Below are 19,395 nucleotides of genomic sequence, written 5' to 3' on the forward strand. Positions count from 1 at the left end.
GAGACACTGGATTTCTACCTGTCTTGACTCAACAAGCATTTCTAAAAGATGTCCAGGTTTAATTCTTTGATTTGACGCTAGTCAACAAATTGTTTCTGACAAGTCATCAAGCTAACAAGCTTGTAAGGATTCTACCGAAATCATTGTGATTGAAAGGAAAAGATAATAGAAAGTAAATATGATGCTAGGACAACAAATGGTTGTCATTTTGAGATGATTAATACACTGGCTTAGTACTTCAATTTATTCTTTAGAACCAATAAGGAGACTGTGTATTTTAAAGTAAAAATACAGAGGACTTCCATATTTTGGAAACATGAATGTTGAAACACCGTGGACATAGCATGGTCATGATGAATGGCATTGCTTTTTGTAACATGTTGAAATTATAGGTACTGGGTGGAAAACTGAAAAGAGACAATATACTTTATTTTACCAATAGGACTCTATATAATTGTTATATTGCGATAATAAATCACTAATGTTATCTTCCTATTTATACTAATATTCTAGATCAATTACTAGTGTGATACTATGAATTAATGCACACTGAAGCCCAATATCACTCCTAACATAACACTACTATCTTGGATGCCAAATTATTTTGGAAACTGGAAATGAACAATAAACTGGATGACAATTTTTCTTTCAAAGGGCTTGCATGCTCAAGGATCATGATCAAGCTAGATCCTGGATTTGAACATTCATAGTTCATCCTAATCTCCTTTAAATTTTGATCTGATGTACTAAGCCTTTACTGTTACTATTGTCTATGTATTTAAACTTTTAGAAATTTTGGGGTTTGTCATTATCTACGGTCATTAAATGTTTGCGAATAAAATGGTAAATTAGACCTGATAAATTCCAACTGGTAACTGAATCTACACAAAAAGTTATTATGCCTTGAAAAATTCTCAGATTGATGTATGCAATATTTTGCTTTCCTCTAGGACTTGGTTCAAAGTGACAGGGATGATCCTAGCCTACCACTAGTTACTGCACCTTAAAGAAAATTCCCTGGGTAAAATGGGAAGCTATTTGCTTACCTAAAGAGGAAGGTGGTTTGGGGATTAAAGAAATATCTAAATTTAATGAAGCTTTGCTGGGTAAATAGAGGCAGCACCAGAGGTGCTTTGTATTATCTTTTCATTCAATACCACTTGTACTATTTTTGTTTATCTCAATAATATATTATACATTATGCCTTCCAAAAAAAAGTACAAAAAAAAAAATAAAAAAGTAAATACAGTAGGGAGGCAGAGATATAAAGGTTGCCAACCTGACTGCCTGATCTGTGTGTATCCCAACAAGTAGAAAATCTCCAAGATCCCTAGCAAGCCTCAAGATCTATATAACATAAAGGTCAGTTAATACAATATAAAGCCACACATCCATTTAAACAATCTAAATGGTAGTAGCAGCATAGAAGTAAATTATTGCAAGAGCCTAGTATAATTTATCATGTCTCACCCTCCCAGAATGACCCTCATCTAATAACCCAACATTTATTTTCTATAGCCAGATATAACAGGTAAATGGCAATAGATTATTGAATAAAAACAACATAAGCAGAAATCAAGATGCAAATGGATCAAAGAGGGGGACAGCAACACATCCTATTTTCATAGAGTTATTAATTTGAGGATGAGGAGAAATGCTTTGAGGGGGTTGCAGATTCGTGACACCTGGGTGGAAAATCCTAACATTATAAAGGCTGAAACCCTTCATCATTTTCAGATAAGTAGTTCACTTCAGGATATGTTATTGTAAAACAGTTACAAGCATAATAACTAAATGCAATACAAGAATATGAGAACTGACGAACCCAGTTACTTTGAATAGGTAACTGTTTTTAATATCAACAGTTACCTATTTTTATAGTCCAAAACAGTTATCAACAGTTACCTATTTTAATCCCACATCATAACATAACTAAATGCAATAGCCTATTTTAATATCAACAGTTAACTATTTAAAATAGTTACAAGCATAATTTGCAATAACAGGATATGAGAACTTTTAGAAACTGCCAATACGAGGCAAGTGAATAGTTTATAAACAGTCTGGAAGCATTCAACAATTAAGCGAATAAAATAGAAAACAGAGCAAGCAACCCAGTTCCTTAAATCCACTTGGGTAAAAACATTATCTATACTTAAGCATTACTTGCTCAAGAAACAAAAAATATGTTAAAACAACAATAGTGAAGCCCACTCTGTTGGACAGTAAAATGTTAAAGCAATTGCAGGCAATTTCAACAACCCTGTGGATCCATCTACAGAAATCATGGTTGATTCTCTGTTATAGTGCAAATAGAATAACACCTTACTAAAAATCATGCAACATTACTTATTACTACCCAGAAAAAATAAAATAGGTCAAATGAAGTATATAAGTTAGTGTTACCTTGATGAAGAGAACCCAGCAACACACGCACATTAGCGGAGCCTGTACAATCGCAAACAAAATGTTATCCGATGCACTCCTAATTCGGGTCAAACCACTCACAACGAAACTTAGCATACACGAATTTGACCTTTGAGCACCGACGATTGTTTCAGCACCCTAGTAGCAACTCTATATCTAGGGTTTTCTTTGACCCAGGACAATGTGGGTTCTGTGGGGTTCGAGCGACGACAATATGGGTTTTCCGGCAGCGTAGGGGGTTCTGTGGGTTCCAGCGACGACAATGTGGGTTTTTCGGCAGTGTAGGGGGTTCTGTGGGTTCGACCAATGACAGTGTGGGTGTCGACGGAGCGGTTTCCGGCAGATTTCGGGCGGGAGGAGAAAGAGAACAACAATTTCAGGCAGGAGGATGACAAATAGAAGAGGTAGGGCAAGGTTTTCGAACGCGCGCGGCTTCTGAAATTTCTATTTTTTTAAACTTATAAACACAATAACATCGGTTTTTTATGGATAACCGATGTTAACTAAATATACTTAACATCGGTTTTGTAAAAACCGATGCTAACATCAAATACATTACATTGGTTTTTTAACAAACCAATGTTAAAATCAACTCCTTAACATCGGCTCCCTCAAAACCAATGTTAACTCTATGAAGTTAACATCGGTTTTGCCCAAACCGATGTTACCATATTCATCTTAACATCATGTTAACATCGGTTTTTTAAATAACCGATGTTAACATGAAGTAGTTAACATCGGTTTTGCTAAAACTGATGTTAAGTAACTCCATTTAATTACAAAAATGCCACCGCGCTTTCGTTAACATCGGTTTTAGCTATAACCGATGTTAATTGGGCGATGTAGAAAGCTTTTTTTTTAGTAGTGATAATTATGTATTTTTTAATACTTGTTTACTTATCGATATAATCTTTATAATTAAATGTCATATTTAAGAAAATCAACATTTTATGCATATTTTAAAAAAAACAAATAATAGAAATTTATTTATAAAATACGAGTGTTACACTTTTTTATATATGCCTTTTGCCTTTGTCACTAACTTGAGGTTGAAATCTCTTTGTAGGTACCCACTATCGTACTAGGAGGATACAAAGGAGGAGCAACAACACAGGAGTTGTTTCTCAAGTTTTTAGTCTAGCTAGGACTTTAATGTAGTAATTTGCCTTTCGTTATTACAAAATTAGTAGTAGATAAATTCATAAGCAATTCAAAGATGTACTTGAAGCTCTCTTTGGAAAACAGTTCATCCTCATCTTAAATACGATTCATAAATTGGTGCATTTTGATAGTTAAAAGTTTGAATTTATGGAGATATCTCACCAGATGTTTTTGTAAGACATGATTATCTTTTTCTTAAGCATTTTATTTTTCTGTTTGCATATGCTAATAGGCACTTTGGCCAATACTGTCTTTGGATTAGATTTATGGTGTAAAATAATTAATTATTTTTTATGGTAAAGGAAAAGCAGCAAATAGTTGTTTATACTTTTGCATGATATTAGCATAATTTTGAGAAATAAAGTTAACTTTTTTATGTTATTCAAATACATTATAAGACGTCTACTGAAAGGTTTTTCCAAACTGAAGCACTTTCGTTGATTACTAAAGTTTGACCTTAAATTTGGGGATAGAACAATTTTCTATAAAAAGAAGTGTTAGCTCTTAAATCGTGCACAACTTTTACTTTTCTCGGGGGGGAAAAATTGTTCGGTGATGCTAGGTGCACCCATCATTATTGCTGGTGCAACCAACACTTAAAGGTAAAAGACAAAAATACCCCTGCCCTTTTATAAAAAAGTTTTGTGCACCCAGCCTCCATTTTTCACGCTGCGACTGCGATTCTTCTTCTTCAGCAGCACTTTCTCCTTCTTGAGCCCCTACGCCCTTCTTCTTCAACCTGTTCGTTGTGTGCTCCCCATGGGGTCTTCTTCTTCTTCAGCCACATTGATTATGCGTGCCCTGTCAGCATTGTCGAGGTAAGCCCTCTTCTCCCTCCCGCTGGTGTCATTTGCATTTATGGTTCCATTGTTACTGGTGTAGTGTATTGGGTATGGATTTATTTGATCCACATAGGCATTTAGTTGATCCACAGTAGAGATAGGTTAGGATTTAGATGATCAGCATAGGTTTTTGATGATCCGCATAGGTTACGTATGAAAGAAGCTGCATACGGATCAAGTTTATCCGTATGTTTCTTATAGATCAAGTTGATATGTATGCTTCTTACGGATCAAGTTAATCCGCAAGAAGCATACGGATCAACATGATCCGTATTTCCCTATTTTAATTTTAAAAAATGTCAAATATGTTTAAATTTATGGAAAATGTTTTTTATTAGGGTCTAGGGTTAGTTTTGAGGGTTTTAGGCTGATGTAGAATACGAATGAATAATGAAATAAGTTTTGAATTATGTTGTAATTGTTTGATGATGTTGAATTTGCTTTGAAATTTGATTATGCTATAAATTTTTGTTTGTATTGTACTATTTGAATTGTTTGAACATGTTCATATTTGTTTGATATTTGGTTAGTTTGAATTACTTTTGACTTCAGTGGAAAACCTTAAGCCAAATGATTTGAGATGAACCCAGCCTTAGTTGATTTTAGGTGATAGGAGGAACTCAATAGCGCATTAGTTGATTTTATGTAGTCCTCCGGAATCCAATTTCTAATAATCATTTGAGATGAACCCAGCCTTTTCATGCTTTTATATGGAGAGTAGAACAAGGTTACTTGCATCAATTATTGGCCAGTGCCTCCTGAAATAATGTCTTAACAATTTGTACTTCCAAAAGGTACACAGTTGCAGATTTTAAACACACCAACACCAATAATAACATAATGCAAGCACTGGTGAAGTAATGTAAATTTTTGAAAATGCTAGCATAATGTCTTCATAGGGACTTCAATTCCAATAAGTATAAATGTTAAGCATTCAATCAGTTTGAAAATGATTTACATAATCATATCCCCTAGTAAATTTTTCAAAATGCTAACATAATGTTTTCAATTTTATTCTTGTAACTCTCCTCTTCCTTATGCCTGGAATCAACAACAGTTAACCCTGCAATAAAAGAAACCCTTTTGGCCTCAAGAACCACAAAATGTTTTTGGTCTGAAACAGCGCCACTTTCCTCTGAAGCCTTGTTGGAGTTGTTAACATAAGCATCAACTGAGAATGGTACTCCATTCTCAGTGACTTTAGGTTCTTCGACTTGATCACTGGTGGCAAGCTTGCAGGCATTAGAATCAGGTAACATTTTTCTTTCTCCATTGGTATCTCCATTAGACCCTATTGCCATATCACATGTATACACCATGCCAGACTTGTAATCATGTGATCAAGTCTTTCATGAGTCTTTCTCCATTGGTTCTTTCTCCATTCTTTCAATGAGTCTTTCATGCATTGATCTAGCTTGTAATCATGTGAATTCTCCATTGTTGATCCACTTTTGCTCAATATACTTTCTCCATAAAGTACCTTGTAATTTTCCTCATGGTCAAACTTAAGTGGATTATCCACAATGGAAGAGTCAAGAAGTGAGGTTAGGGAATCCTCGGTGGTACAATTTACCTTGGTCAATGAATTGTCATTGGTGTTGTCAATACTTGGTGGTGTTCCACAAGTATCTATGACACTGCTCCCAAACTCATTTCCATCCTTACCATCTGACTTGTCAGCACACAGTTTTTCATGGGATTCTATCTCTTTTTCTAAACCATCATCCTTAATTAGCTCAGAATGAGAATTAGTATCTGGAAAATTAACTTCTAGGAGTGATTTTGTGCCTTGAAATGATTTTTCAGAGATAAATGTATCTGACTCCTCATTATCAGAATGTCCACTTAATGACTCTTGAATCTCTATATTATTTGACACATTCACATAATTCACTATTAAAACCGTTGTTTCCTCTTCATCTGATAGAATTCAAAACAAGACAATGAATAAGTCTTAAATTTCCATTGTGTTGACAATCTGATAATTTAGAATCTTAATTTTTAAAATAAAAATCAAATAACGTTTCAACAAGTGGATCTAATTTGGCATTAATCAATTAACTGTGGATAAGGCTACCAAAATATTAATAGAATTGTCCTAACCTTCTTGGATTGAAGCCTCATTATTAAAGTGATGATTATATGTTACTAAAAGGTGTTCTCTAAAACATGTCTCTCCTTGCTTCACATATTCTTTAGTGCCTTCCAATGAAGAACTAATCCATCATTTGGAGATTTGTTCTCCTTCGCCTTCAGAAACTAGACTTAGCAATGAAAGGAGTGCAATGCCTTTGACATTGTGATGAATTTGCTAAACATATGCAATTTGTATATGTTTAGGATGGCAACATCCTAACAAAATGGTATATGGTATCTGTCCAAGCGTTGATGAGTATGACAAGTTAATATAGTTTGTCTGCTTGGAGGGTTTGAATTGGGAAATGGTAGAAAAGCTACAGGAGGAAATGAAAGGGAGTGGTTTGCATCTCAAGGGCATAGCGAGGGGTTTGATTAGAGTTGTCAAGGACATGAAGAAGGAGGTTGTGGAGGTTGAGAGTATTACTGCAGTGGCGTAAACAATGTTTGCTTCAGAGGAACCAATGTTTACACCACTGCGACAATGCTCTAAAGCCTCAACAACCTCCTTGTCCATCTCTTTAACAGCTCTAATCAAACCCCTCATCATGCACTTTAGACGCAAACCACTCCCTTTCATTTCCTCATGTAGCTTTTCTGCCATTTCCCAATCCAAAGCCTTCAAGCAGAGAGACTGTATTAACTTGTCATACTCATCAACGCTTGGACGACACCATAATCTTGCACCAAGAGACAACTTGCAATATCCATGAATCAGAGCGTGAAACATCAGATGCCCCAATTTAACATGCTTCTTTTTTGCTTCTACGAAGATCTTGTGAGCCTCTTCCATATCCTCACCATTTGAATAAGCGTACACATGTGGTCTACTAGCAAGAACAGTGTAAGTGTACACATGTGGTCTGCAGCCCGTACTTTCCCTTAAACTCGTCATCTCCACAGGTTTCCCCATTTCCCCAACCTTTGAATACGTGTAACAACAAAATTGTAAAGTAATAAGTGTCTGCATCAGGCAGACAATGAAAAGCCTCAAATTTATCAAACACCTCTAATGCATCCTTCCCTTTGCGCAACTAGGAGAAGGAAATAATGAACTGATTTAGAATCCTAACATTGAGTAGTCCACTCTCCTTCTTCTCTCCAATGTCGTTAACTAACTCCCACAACAAGTACACACTATAGAGTTTATGAGCACCTAAAAATCAAATTACTTTTTGAAGGGTATAAGTTGTTGAATTTTGTTTTGTTTGAACAAGTTAATATTCTGATGAATTTGTGTGGTTTAGTGATGGAATTTTTGGTAGACATTTGCAGATCATGGTTAGAACTAGAGGCTCAGGTCGTGCCTTAGGTAAGGTTATTGGCAGAGCTCTGGGGATAGAGGATCGTCATGATTCAGATGATGCTCCCCAGCGGTGAAGGCCTACCGCATCGGCACGTAGGCAATGGGCAGCTACCGTTGTTGCTGAGGATGAGCCTGTGGTAGCTGCAGACGTACATGCCCCTGTTGCCGAGGATGACCCTGTGGTAGCTACAGACGTACATGCATCTGGAGCATCGACTCGTTTGGGAGTTTGATTTGATTTCATGCTTTTCTGGTAAGCTACGATGGGGGCCCGTTGCTGTTAGACACCAACCAGAGAAGGTCATGTGCCAGCTCGGATACGTCTGGAGTATTCCTATAGAGGCTGTCGATTCATGTGTGTCATTTGAAGAAATAAATGACAAGTGGATGCACTACTTAGACCATCTTGCACCAGCAGGTGAGATATGTCTTGTGTAAGGTTAGTGTGCGCCAGTTCACATGATGCCTCATTTGTGGAGCCACATATCCCTCAGGTCCCAGAGCCACCAACAGCAGCACTGACACATGCCCGTTCTCATGTGGACCAGCCTAGACATGTAGTGGTAAGTGTTACTATTTGCTTAGTTGTATCAAATGTCATTTACGTTAATTAGTTTAGTACTAATTTGTCTAATTTGTTTGTTTTCTATTTAATAGGATGTGTCATACCCTAATTTTTTTAAGGGACAATTATTTGTCGACATGCGGATTTTTGTTGGTCACTTTGAGCTGCTTAAAGCCAATTGTCATGCGATCCATAAGATTTCACGATGTTTCGGAAGGAAACAAGTAAAAAAAACTCAAAATGGGGGTGAACTAATCAATTTAGGGGGTGTTCTTCAGCCCTAGACCCATCAGGAAGCTTCTACATGAAGCAACTAGCTCGCCTGGACGAGCATGTTACTTCAAGCTTATGCCACCAGCTCGCCTGGGCGAGCTGGGCGGCAAGCTCCTCCCCTATTTTGGCTATAAAAAAGTGTGGGAGGCTGAGGAGAAGGGTTCGTCACCCTTGGCAAGCATATTTCACTTAAAATTAGTGAAAAGAAGGAGAAAGAAGAAGAAAATCAAGGCCGAGGTGCTTTCGTAACATTTCCATGATCAATTCTGTGAATGTTCATCACCGTTCTTCATCATTCTTCGTTCTTCATTCGGTTAGTGCTTACTTTAAGGATTTGAATTTGATTTATGGACCCTTAGGGGTCCCCTTTATTCTTTGTGCATCTTCATCTCCTTCTTCGATCATTGGTGATCTTTTCCTTTGTATAAAGTGAGTTTCAACCGATCGTTCGTGCCATAAACTCACTTAACCACTTTTTAAATCAGTTTCGACCGATCGTTTGTGTCATAAACTCTTTTCATCAATGTAAAATAAGTTTTAATCGGTCATTAACTCTGCAAGTTATCTTAAAAAGGGATTGAAGATTAATGAGCCAAAACCAAATAAAACCAACTTATAAACTTCATTTCATCAAAAAAATCAAGAGATCGTTCAAAGGTCCAACGCCTTAATGATTCCCTCCTTTCAAAAATCAAGAGACCATTTCAAGGTCCAACGCCTTAATGATTCTCTCCTCTCAAAAATCAAGAGGTCGTTTCAAGGTCCAACGCCTTAAGGATTCTCCGCCTTTCAAACTTAAGAAGATCGTTTCAAGGTCCAACGCCTTAACAACTCTTTCTCCTCTTTTCAAAAATCAAAAGATCGTTTCAAAGGTCCAACGGCTTAAACGAATTTTGTTCACAATTAAAATCAATCTTTCAAAAAACAAAAAAAAAAAACAAATTAAACAACATTCAATTCTCAAAGAACTACGTAGGTCTGATTTCCTCATCGCACCCGAGGATATGTAGGAGCGAGGGAAACACCCTTATCGACCCCAAAAAAGTAAAAAACATAAAAAGGGAAAAAGATAAATAAAGATAAAAGGGAAAATAAATAATGTTGAAGTCATGATTTGCACACTCGATTAGAGGCTGTCGTCCTATGCGACGGGTGCGTGGGGTGCTAATACCTTCCCCGTGCATAAACAACTCCCAAACTCTCATTTTCAAAATACGCAGACCTTTGACCCTTTCCATTTTAGTTTTTCCGACGTTTTCCTCGAATAAATGTTGGTGGCGACTCCGCATGTTTTTCCTTCCTTGGAAGATGCACCATCAAGTCCCGCGTCACGCCCCCACCGAAGGGCTGGTTGCGACAGTTGGAGACTGTTCACTTTCCCATATGGTTTCTTTTTCTCCAATATTTAACAAATATATTCAAGGGGAATGAAATGCCGGAAAGCACACCGGGTCGTCAAGTATTTAAAATTAAAGCGGAGTGATCCGAGTATCGAACTCAAGGAACTTGCTTATTAAGTAGAGTTTTATTCAGAAGTAAGGCAGTGTTGGAACAAACATTGATAATTGATGGTTAAAAACAGAAATAAACTAATTCTATGGTAAAAATAGTAAATGCAAGTAAAAGTTGACAGCAATAGGTAAAAAGCGTTGGGTCTTTCTAACAAATAAGTAGATGCATATGAGGATATTTCTCTAATTAATCATGTTCTTGTGTTCTATGTTGTAGCCTAAAGTACTAAACCTCAATCCCTCGTAAGTTTAGACTAGTTTAACCTAAGCTTCATCCGCAGATCCCTCTTGAAAGACTAGGCTTAACTTAAACAGCATTATCGTCACAGCATATTAAGGAAACCAAAACCCCACAATCCATCCCTGGTAATGTAGTTATTTAGTCCTGCTTCTATCAAGTTCTAAGGCAACAATACATTTCCCAATGCTAAAGTCACCTAACAGTACACACAAGTGGGTGATCAGGCCAAGAGCATGCAGTAATTAAGCATTGAAAGAAGCATTGAAAACACAAAACACAATTAATTAGATATTAAAGATAATTACATCAACTATTCCTTAGAAATCCCCAAATAGGGTGTTTAGTCAGCCATACACAGAAACCCTAACACAAATGAGATAGATAGTAAAGAATAATTGTTGCGTACACAAGAAGGGGGATCCCTCCTCCTTTTCTTGGCACCTCACAATCACTCTAACACTCACTAATCTCCCGAAAAATGTAGAACCCTAGGCTTAGCTGCACAACTGCTCCTCGTTGGTGCCTCTAGAGAATTATTCTTAAAGTCTGTGCAAAAATATGCAGCTCTGGTCTCTCAAAATCATACCCTAATTCTGACAATTCAGGCTTAAATAGGCTCTGAAATCGTGATGTCGCACTTTGCGCGAGTAAGTGTATTTGGGCTTGGCAATAGTCGTGCACTGAGCCTGGCAAGAGACAAACGTCTCGCTTAGTGAGCTGATCTCGCGCTTAGCACACGGCCTTGATTCTTGTGCTCTTCCAGATTCCCTTGTCACGCTAAGCACGATGAAGTTGCGCTTAGTGGTGGATGCGCGCTGAGCCCATAGGGTCCACTTAGCGTGACTACTCCTTTTAGCACTCTAAGATTTTAGCCTTTTTTGACCTGAAATTGTGCAAATTTTATCATTAAATCACATGGGAGATACTCTAAAGACAACTATAAATTGGGGAACTATACAAGTTTTAGAAAATGTTTTCTATACGAAAGTTAGTCGTATAAGACGACTAACAGCGACTCCATTGGGGACTGTAAGATAGTTAGGCCATTCAGTCAGTGTGCAATGTTTTTATCATGACATCTTCTTTATTTATGTTCTCTCTTCCCTTTTATCTTCGGTTTTTGTCCATGTTTGTACATAACCTTTGCTATGTTGTTGCATTTGGTGTGTGTTTGTCTATCAATTACATTCATAGTTAGAAATATTTTTTCCACGCACACATGACACCTACACCTCGCACACACATTGAGATATTAGGCCCTATACCCGGGTCTATGTGAGCCATAAGGAGTGGAGGTCAATCTGTGGTCATGCTGAGTCTCCGAATCGCTTGATGACAGTGAAGCCTCATCTAGAGTTTTCCTCTTTTAGTGATGCATTTTTGCTGATAGTCCCTATCACCATAATGTATTACCTAAGAGGATGATATCTCTAGAAGCCAGTAAGGTTACATGAAACCACCCTTTGGAGTGATCACTAGAAGTGGACCTTTGGATCATTTCCATTAGGTTCCTCAATTAGGGGGCACATAGCAAACTTACTCTGGCATATTCCTTGATTCCGTCATGCCTCTCTTCATGGCATCATGATGGACATATCATTCCCACATTTGTTGTTCATCATATTCGTGCATTGCATTTGCATAAATCATTTCATTACCACACAATTGCATTTAGCATGCTCTTTTGTTTTTACAACTGCATACATTCTATTTTCACCGTTTGCATGTCATGTTCATTCATACATGACCCTTGCATTTTCCTCCGCAAAAAAAAGGGGGAAAACAAAACAAAAAAAACAAATAACAAAAACAAAAAAAAAATAGAACAAAAGGTCACACAATATTCTTAGTTAATTGTGTTGGGTAATATGATAATAGCTATAAACCAACCATGTGGGGATTATACACTTATTTCTCTAAAAAAAATTGAAAATCATGTGAATGTGGTATCATGATTACATTTGCCATGCATATCATGAGCATACCCCAGTCATTCATCTCTATGATAGGTTGCTGAAGTATTGCCAATCAAAATTTCTTTTCCTCGGATTATGGGGTTGAACCAGCACATGCTTTTAAGGAAAGGTTCATCAAGTCAAGGTCAAGTATGGAAGTAACCAACTTGCAAAAATTGGGGCAAAAAATGGATCGAGTTACATCGTTTCTTTGTCTACTGCCAACACATAAATTGTGCCAATTTACAAACAATGTCGTCTAAATTGATTCAACCCCATTGATCGAGGCCGTACCCGAATCAAATAAACATTAAAAATGTAGTATCTAGGAAGTGATCCTAGGTCGTCTCCCAACGAGCAATGGTCAACCAAATGTTCATAACAGATAGTAATAAAACAGTAACGAATTGGGGGGGGGGGGGGTTTGCTTGTTTGTGTAAATTAAACCGCAGGCAAATTCGAATTAAAGAAATAACAGAATTAAAACATCTTGTTTCCCCTTGATTCACAAGCAAGTCTCTTATCCTAGGTTACGATGATTTATCCCTAATCAGTTCTACCACTTAATCCAACCCCAAATTAACTTACTAAGTGAAAATTAACATAAGGTTGTCATTATGTGATTAAGCAACACATACGCCAATTAATCATGAACGAAACTGATCATTAAGCACGAACGTAAATTAAGCGCAAGACAATTAATCAAGCACTAAGAATGCATGGATTAATAGCAACAATTACAGAGCAATTGGTGAAGAGGAAAAACTGATCAGAATTCAATAATAATAACAAAACCTCAAAGAGAGTTGTGCTTGATCCTCAAGAGAAAACAACGCTGGAGACTTAGCCTTCCATTAATAAGAAGAAAACGAAATTGCAATTGGAAGCAGAAAACGAAATTGTAGATTGAAGCCGAAAACGAAATTGCAAAAAATGAATTTTATTGTTACGTGAACAGTGTGCGTGAACAGTAAAAACTAGAATTGCAAAACCCTAAAATTATTCTCCTCTCCAAAAACTCTCTCCCCTCACTAAAACCCTAGTGCTGTTATATAGGTCCTCAGCCCCAAAGCTTACAAATCTATTTTATGTCCAAGTCCATAAACGAAATAAAATAAAATATGGACAAGATAAGATAAGATTGGATGAAATAAAATCTGAATGAAATGAAATCTAGATGAAATAAAATCTGGATAAGATAAGATTTGATAAAATAAAATTGTCTGCTCTCTTCAAGTCCAAGCCCAATTGTTTATAATTCACCTGAAATTAAATTAAAAACACAAAATTAGTCAAGTAGGCCCAAATGATAAAACTGCATAAAGAGATAGGAGAAAATTAAGACTAATCAGTAATTAAAATGGTGACAAAAAGGGTTAAGAAATAGGAGAAAATAAGGAAACATCAAATCCCCCCACACTTAGCCTTTTGCACTCCTGGGCAAAATTCAAAAGCAAAGCAAGGAACAAATCCAGAGACATTAAAGAGAAACAAACAAACACAAAAACAATTACATATTTCTCGATGAATCTCAAGGAATGAAAGGGGCAACATCCAACACGTAGGGAGTTAAAGAATCAAGACAGTCATGAAAATCATCCAAGCATGTCAAACATGGCAAGATAGTCAATCAACTTAAGAATGAAAAGTGATAAAGCCTCACAAGATATGCACATTATCTCTCAAGTTTCTAGCCTACTGTTTACTCTCAGAGCACCCATGAAAACAAACACCACATAGACTTGGAAAAACTCTAAAATTGACAACCAACTCGACAAACACATACACATGAGGATCTAAAGGTCTTTTAAGGTTGTAATGGGGCCAAGGACAAGGTAGAGGAAAGTATGGGATAAGTAGCTAAAACCCAAAGGAATAGAGGAGCAATGGGGAATAAGTGGGAACTAAAAAAAAGTAGTAAACCCCAAAACCCAAAATTAAAAATTAAGCTTAAAAAGTAAACCCAAAACAAAATCAACCAAGTCCTCAAACCAATCCAAGTCTTCAAACCAAGACCTCATTTATTCAACCTCATTTATTCAAAACAAAGAAAGGGGAACATAGGCTCAAAGGAGCTAACAAAGGAATTAATTCAAGGTAGGCTCATTTGGCTAGAGGATTACAAGAACAAAATGCCTAAATCATCTCCCAACATGCATGTGAAGCAAGAAGTATCAACAAGAGTCAAGCGAAGGCTATTGTGCAAGCAATCAATGGGGCAAAACACACCAAATAAAATAGATGATGATGGCTCAAATTCTCACCAAGGGTAAATCTATCACTTTCAATTCGAACTTTCAAAACTAACCTGACATGTAGAGAAAAACAAGGATTTCAATTCACAAAATGCCAAGAAAGATCCCTCCACCTTTGGGCGTACTCTTTGAAAGATCTGTGCCCCCTTTTTGCATATGTTCTGTAGTTGCATCCTATCCGAAGCCATTATACAGACACTGCCTAACGAAGGCAACCATTAGGTCCTTCCAAGAATGGGCTCAGGAAGGTTCCAAGTTAGTGTACCAGCTACCCGAGTAAGACTTTCTTGGAAGGAATGTATCAGCAATTCCTCATCTTTTGTGTATGCCCCCATCTTCCGACAATACATCTTTAGAGGGTTCTTGGGGCAAGTAGTCCCCTTGTACTTGTCAAAGTCCAGCACCTTGAACTTGGGAGGGGTGATGATATTGTGTACGAGGAACAACTCTTCTAGGTTAGCAAAGACATAATCTTTAACTCCTTCAATGGCCCTGAGCCTTTCCTCTAGATGATCCAACTTTCCCATTTCCGCCATAGCATAAGGGTTTTTACCCGCTGTGGAATGCAAGAGGTGTGGTTGTGGGTGATACTGAGGGCCCTCCAAAGTGTTTTGTAGGGGTATATCACCAACTGCTTGCCCTTCAGTGGCATATCCGAGGCAAGGCTCGAAGTCGGCTAGATTGTAGTGGGGCATTTTATGTGCCTCCCCCATGGGTCAAGAGACATGTGCATGATCAGATTGAGGTTGTTGGCTCTCAATGAGTATAGGAGTGGAGTTATTGACATTCTTATTGGGAGTGTACGCCACATTGGCTGGTGTAAGTTGGGAGGCAAGCCATATGGCGAGAAGGCGTGCTCGTTTTGAATTTGCACATCATGGGGCCATTCGTACTTCCCAAATCTTTGCCTACCATAGCTAAGGTTGGATGATTCATTTGGTTAAGGCCAGATGGGGGCATCGGGTTCACCTTAGCAACAGTGCTGGCAGCGGCAATTGTAACCGCATTGGCTTCCATTATCTTCTTCATGCTCATCATGGTCTCCATCATTGTGGCCATTTGCTCTTTCATGGCCTCCATGTCGGCCTTCATCTGCTCTTGCACCTCCTCTTTTCACCCATTACTCTAGCTCTAGCATGGGTTCGGTAAGGGCACCGTAAAGCATGTTCTTTTCTTTTTGATAACAATGATTAAGTTCTTTTTTTTTCAAGGAAAAAAGGCAATGAGCAATGCAACCAATGAAAAGCATGGATGTATGCGAATGATGCACAGTTAAAGTATTGTGAATTTTTACACAGGACATGGGGTTGAATCAATTTAGATTTTCAATATGGTCCATGACATCTTTATCAAGATGAAACTGGAAGTAACAAGGACATCAACAATCCTAAATGTGTTTGGCAGTAGACAAAGCAGTGATGTAACTCGATCCATCTTTTGCCCCAATTTTTGCAAGATGGTTACTTCCATGCTTCAACTTGACTTGATGAACCTTTTCGTAAAAGCATGAGTTTGGTTCAACCCCGTAATCCAAGGAATGCAATTCTGATTGCCAATACTTCGACAACATTTCATAGAGATGAAAGACTCGGGAAAACACATGCTTAACCATGCATTAGGTACCATGTTCAATCATTTTGTTTTTAAGTGAAATGAGTTTATGATCCCAACATGGTTGGCTCATGGTACCTAACACATGCAACTAAGAATGTAGTGTGAATTTTCACGCTTCTCCTTTTTTGTTTTGCAGAGGAAAATGCAAGGATCATGCATGAGGGAACATGAAAACAAAAGGTATGCAATTTGTAGATCAAAAAAGTTTGTTGAACGCATATGCATGATGATGCAATGACTCATGCAAAATGTGAGGCTGGAATATGATAACGGAAAAATGCAGGAACGATATGTTCATTATGATGCCATGAAGAGATGCTTACGCGATGCATGATATGAACGTATTTACGGACACGAGAGCCCCGAAAAATTATCTCATCTTACTTGCACACTTGGGGATGCAATGCCCCATGTGTGTAGTTAAGAAGGCGATATGGAAGTAACCGCCTTCTAGAGGAACATCCTCTAAGGCCCAAGTGGGCCTGGTTGCTATTTGCACCTCCTTTTTTACAAAATACACCCCCTTGCTTTTTTGGTGATTCTTTTTCCGTAACGTTACGAAACTTTACGAATTTCGTAATGATACTTGTTTTCTTTCCGTAAGGTTACGGAACCTCACGGGTCACGTAATTGCTCCTTTTTTGGCTTTCGGAATGTTACGGAACCTCACGGATTGCGTAACAATGCTTCCTTTTGATTTCTGGCATGTTACGGAATCTCATGGAATGTGTAACAATGCTTCCTTTTGATCTCCGGCATGTCACAGAACTTTACGTATTGCGCAACAAAGGGTGCCAAGTACCTCGAAGCGGTCAAACAAAGGTTGCATGCCATCAAACAATGGTCCGCAGACGAAATTAGGGTATGACACTCACCTATAGCAAGAAAAAATCACATTGAAGAGATAAACGGAAGAAAAAATGCTTCATAGCGAAAAACACTATGCACCCACCTTTTTAAAGAAGAAGATAGAAGAGAGGCATTTCTGACATTTTTAAAAAATGCTAGGTGCACAAACAATAATGCTGGGTGCACCTAGCATCACTCTTCAGTAAGCATTCAAAATGACCCCACATACACGCTTGCTTCTAGGCAATTGCCAGGGGCACCCAGTAACATTGCTGGGTGGTGTACCCACCAATTTTTAAAAAACCCAAAAATGCCCCTGTATGTTTTTCTTTTATAAAAAGCTGCTTTTTTTTTATATTTCATGCTTCCTTTCTGCTTTCTCTCCTGCGTTTTCTCCATTCTGGTGCTTGTGCTGTGCGATTTTTGTCGGTGCTGGTTGTGCTTGTGCTCTACTTTGGTGTGATATTTGTCAACTAAGGTACGTAGCTGCTTTTCTGTGGTTGATTGTTTATTTTTGGTAGTAGAATGGTGTAAGCGTTTCAGATTCGACCCAAGAAATTTTCTTTCGGTGAAGACATTACAACTGAGGAAGAAGCATTCTTCCACAATTGACATCACAACTACGGAAGACTGCTTCTTCTGTTGAGTCTTGCGGAAGACGTCTTCCACGAGACTCCACGGAAGAAGCATTCTTCCGCAGGTGTAATTACAACTGCGGAAGACGGCTTATTCCATGGAGACTCACGGAAGACATTTTTCGCGAGCACTCACGGAAGAAGCTGTCTTTCGCAGTTGTAATGTCAACAGCGGAAGAAAGCTTCTTCCGTGGAGTAATTCGTTTTATGATTTTTTAGTTTTAATATTATTTTGAAAGTTATTTTGGTTAATTCTATTTGTAATTTATGTGAAACATAAAAATATATTTGTTGGTTGAACTGTTGATTTTTTTTTCCTAGGTTGAAGTATTTTTTTGGTTAAATGAGCTTTGTAGGTTATAATTTTGAAATTATGTAATTAAAAGTTGAATTTGGTTATGTATATGTAGATTAAATATTTGTGTGAGGTTGTCAAATGTTGAATTAGTTTGATATTCATAGTTTGTAAATTTTTTTGGGTTGCTGTATTGTTCAAATTATTTAGTTGAATGTTGAATCAGGTGATAGTTATAGTTGAATTAAGATGGACGATGATCAATGGGCATATTACAGTGCGATGTCCGAAGAAGTTGATATGGATTTTCGAGATGAAGAAGATTGTGGTGTGAATGAAGCACATGTTGATTGTTTAGATGCTTTTAATACTTCTCAGGTAATCATGTCGATCAGTTTTAATTGTTTGGTCTAATGTATGATTTATGTAAAAATTAATATGTGGTGGTTGTGTCCTAGGTCTTTGCAACCCGAGAAGATGTTTTGAAGTGGGCTCGAACAGTTGCCCATGAAAATGGTTTTGTTGCAGTAATTATGAGGTCTGATACATATACTGGTAGCAGAGGAAGAACTTCATTTGTGTTAATTGGGTGTGAAATTAGCGGTAAGTACAAGTGTAGGAAGAAAGAATTTGTTAGAAGAGACACAGGCACTAGAAAATGTGGTTGGCCCTTTAAGATTCGTGGAAAACCAGTGCATGGAGGTGAGGGATGGGCGGTGAAGCTGATATGTGGGATTCATAACCATGAATTGGCGAAGACCTTAGTTGGACATCCATATGCTGGGAGATTGACAGATGATGAGAAGAATATCATTGTTGATATGACGAAGTCAAATGTGAAACCAAGAAACATCCTGCTAATGTTGAAGGAGCACAATAGCAGTAGTTGCACCACAATCAAACAAATCTTCAATCAGAGGAGATGACACTGAAATGCATCACCTAATGAGGCTCCTTGAACGTGACCAATACATTCATTGGCATAGATTGAAGGATGAAGATGTGGTGCGTGATTTGTTTTAGTGTCACCTAGATGCAGTTAAGTTATGTAACACATGTCATCTTGTTTTTTTGATAGACAATACCTACAAAACAAATAGGTACAGGCTCCCATTGCTTGACATTGTAGGGGTGACACCAATCGGGATGACTTTCTCTGCTGGGTTTGGATATATGGAGGGTGAGCGCGTGAACAATCTTGTATGGGCATTGGAATGGTTTCGAGGCCTTTTTTTTTTAAGAAACGATCACCTTCCTGTTGTTATTGTCACAGACAGAGACCTAGCCTTGATGAATGCTGTGAAAGTTGTGTTTCCGGAGTGTACGAATT

The 19,395-nt window shown here is 37.7% G+C and overlaps 1 protein-coding gene across 1 annotated transcript; it reads left to right on the forward strand.

Annotated features, from left to right (window-relative positions):
• Positions 1–18,314: 18,314 nt before the first annotated feature.
• On the forward strand, positions 18,315–18,991 carry LOC102668118 (uncharacterized). Its single transcript, XM_006584263.1, has 2 exons — positions 18,315–18,443; positions 18,524–18,991. The coding sequence occupies exons 1-2, from the start codon at positions 18,315–18,317 to the stop codon at positions 18,989–18,991; spliced, it is 597 nt and encodes a 198-aa protein (XP_006584326.1).
• Positions 18,992–19,395: the final 404 nt, after the last annotated feature.

The sequence above is a fragment of the Glycine max genome, chromosome 7 (genome assembly GCF_000004515.6).
Source record: "Glycine max cultivar Williams 82 chromosome 7, Glycine_max_v4.0, whole genome shotgun sequence".
Lineage (NCBI taxonomy): Eukaryota > Viridiplantae > Streptophyta > Magnoliopsida > Fabales > Fabaceae > Glycine > Glycine max.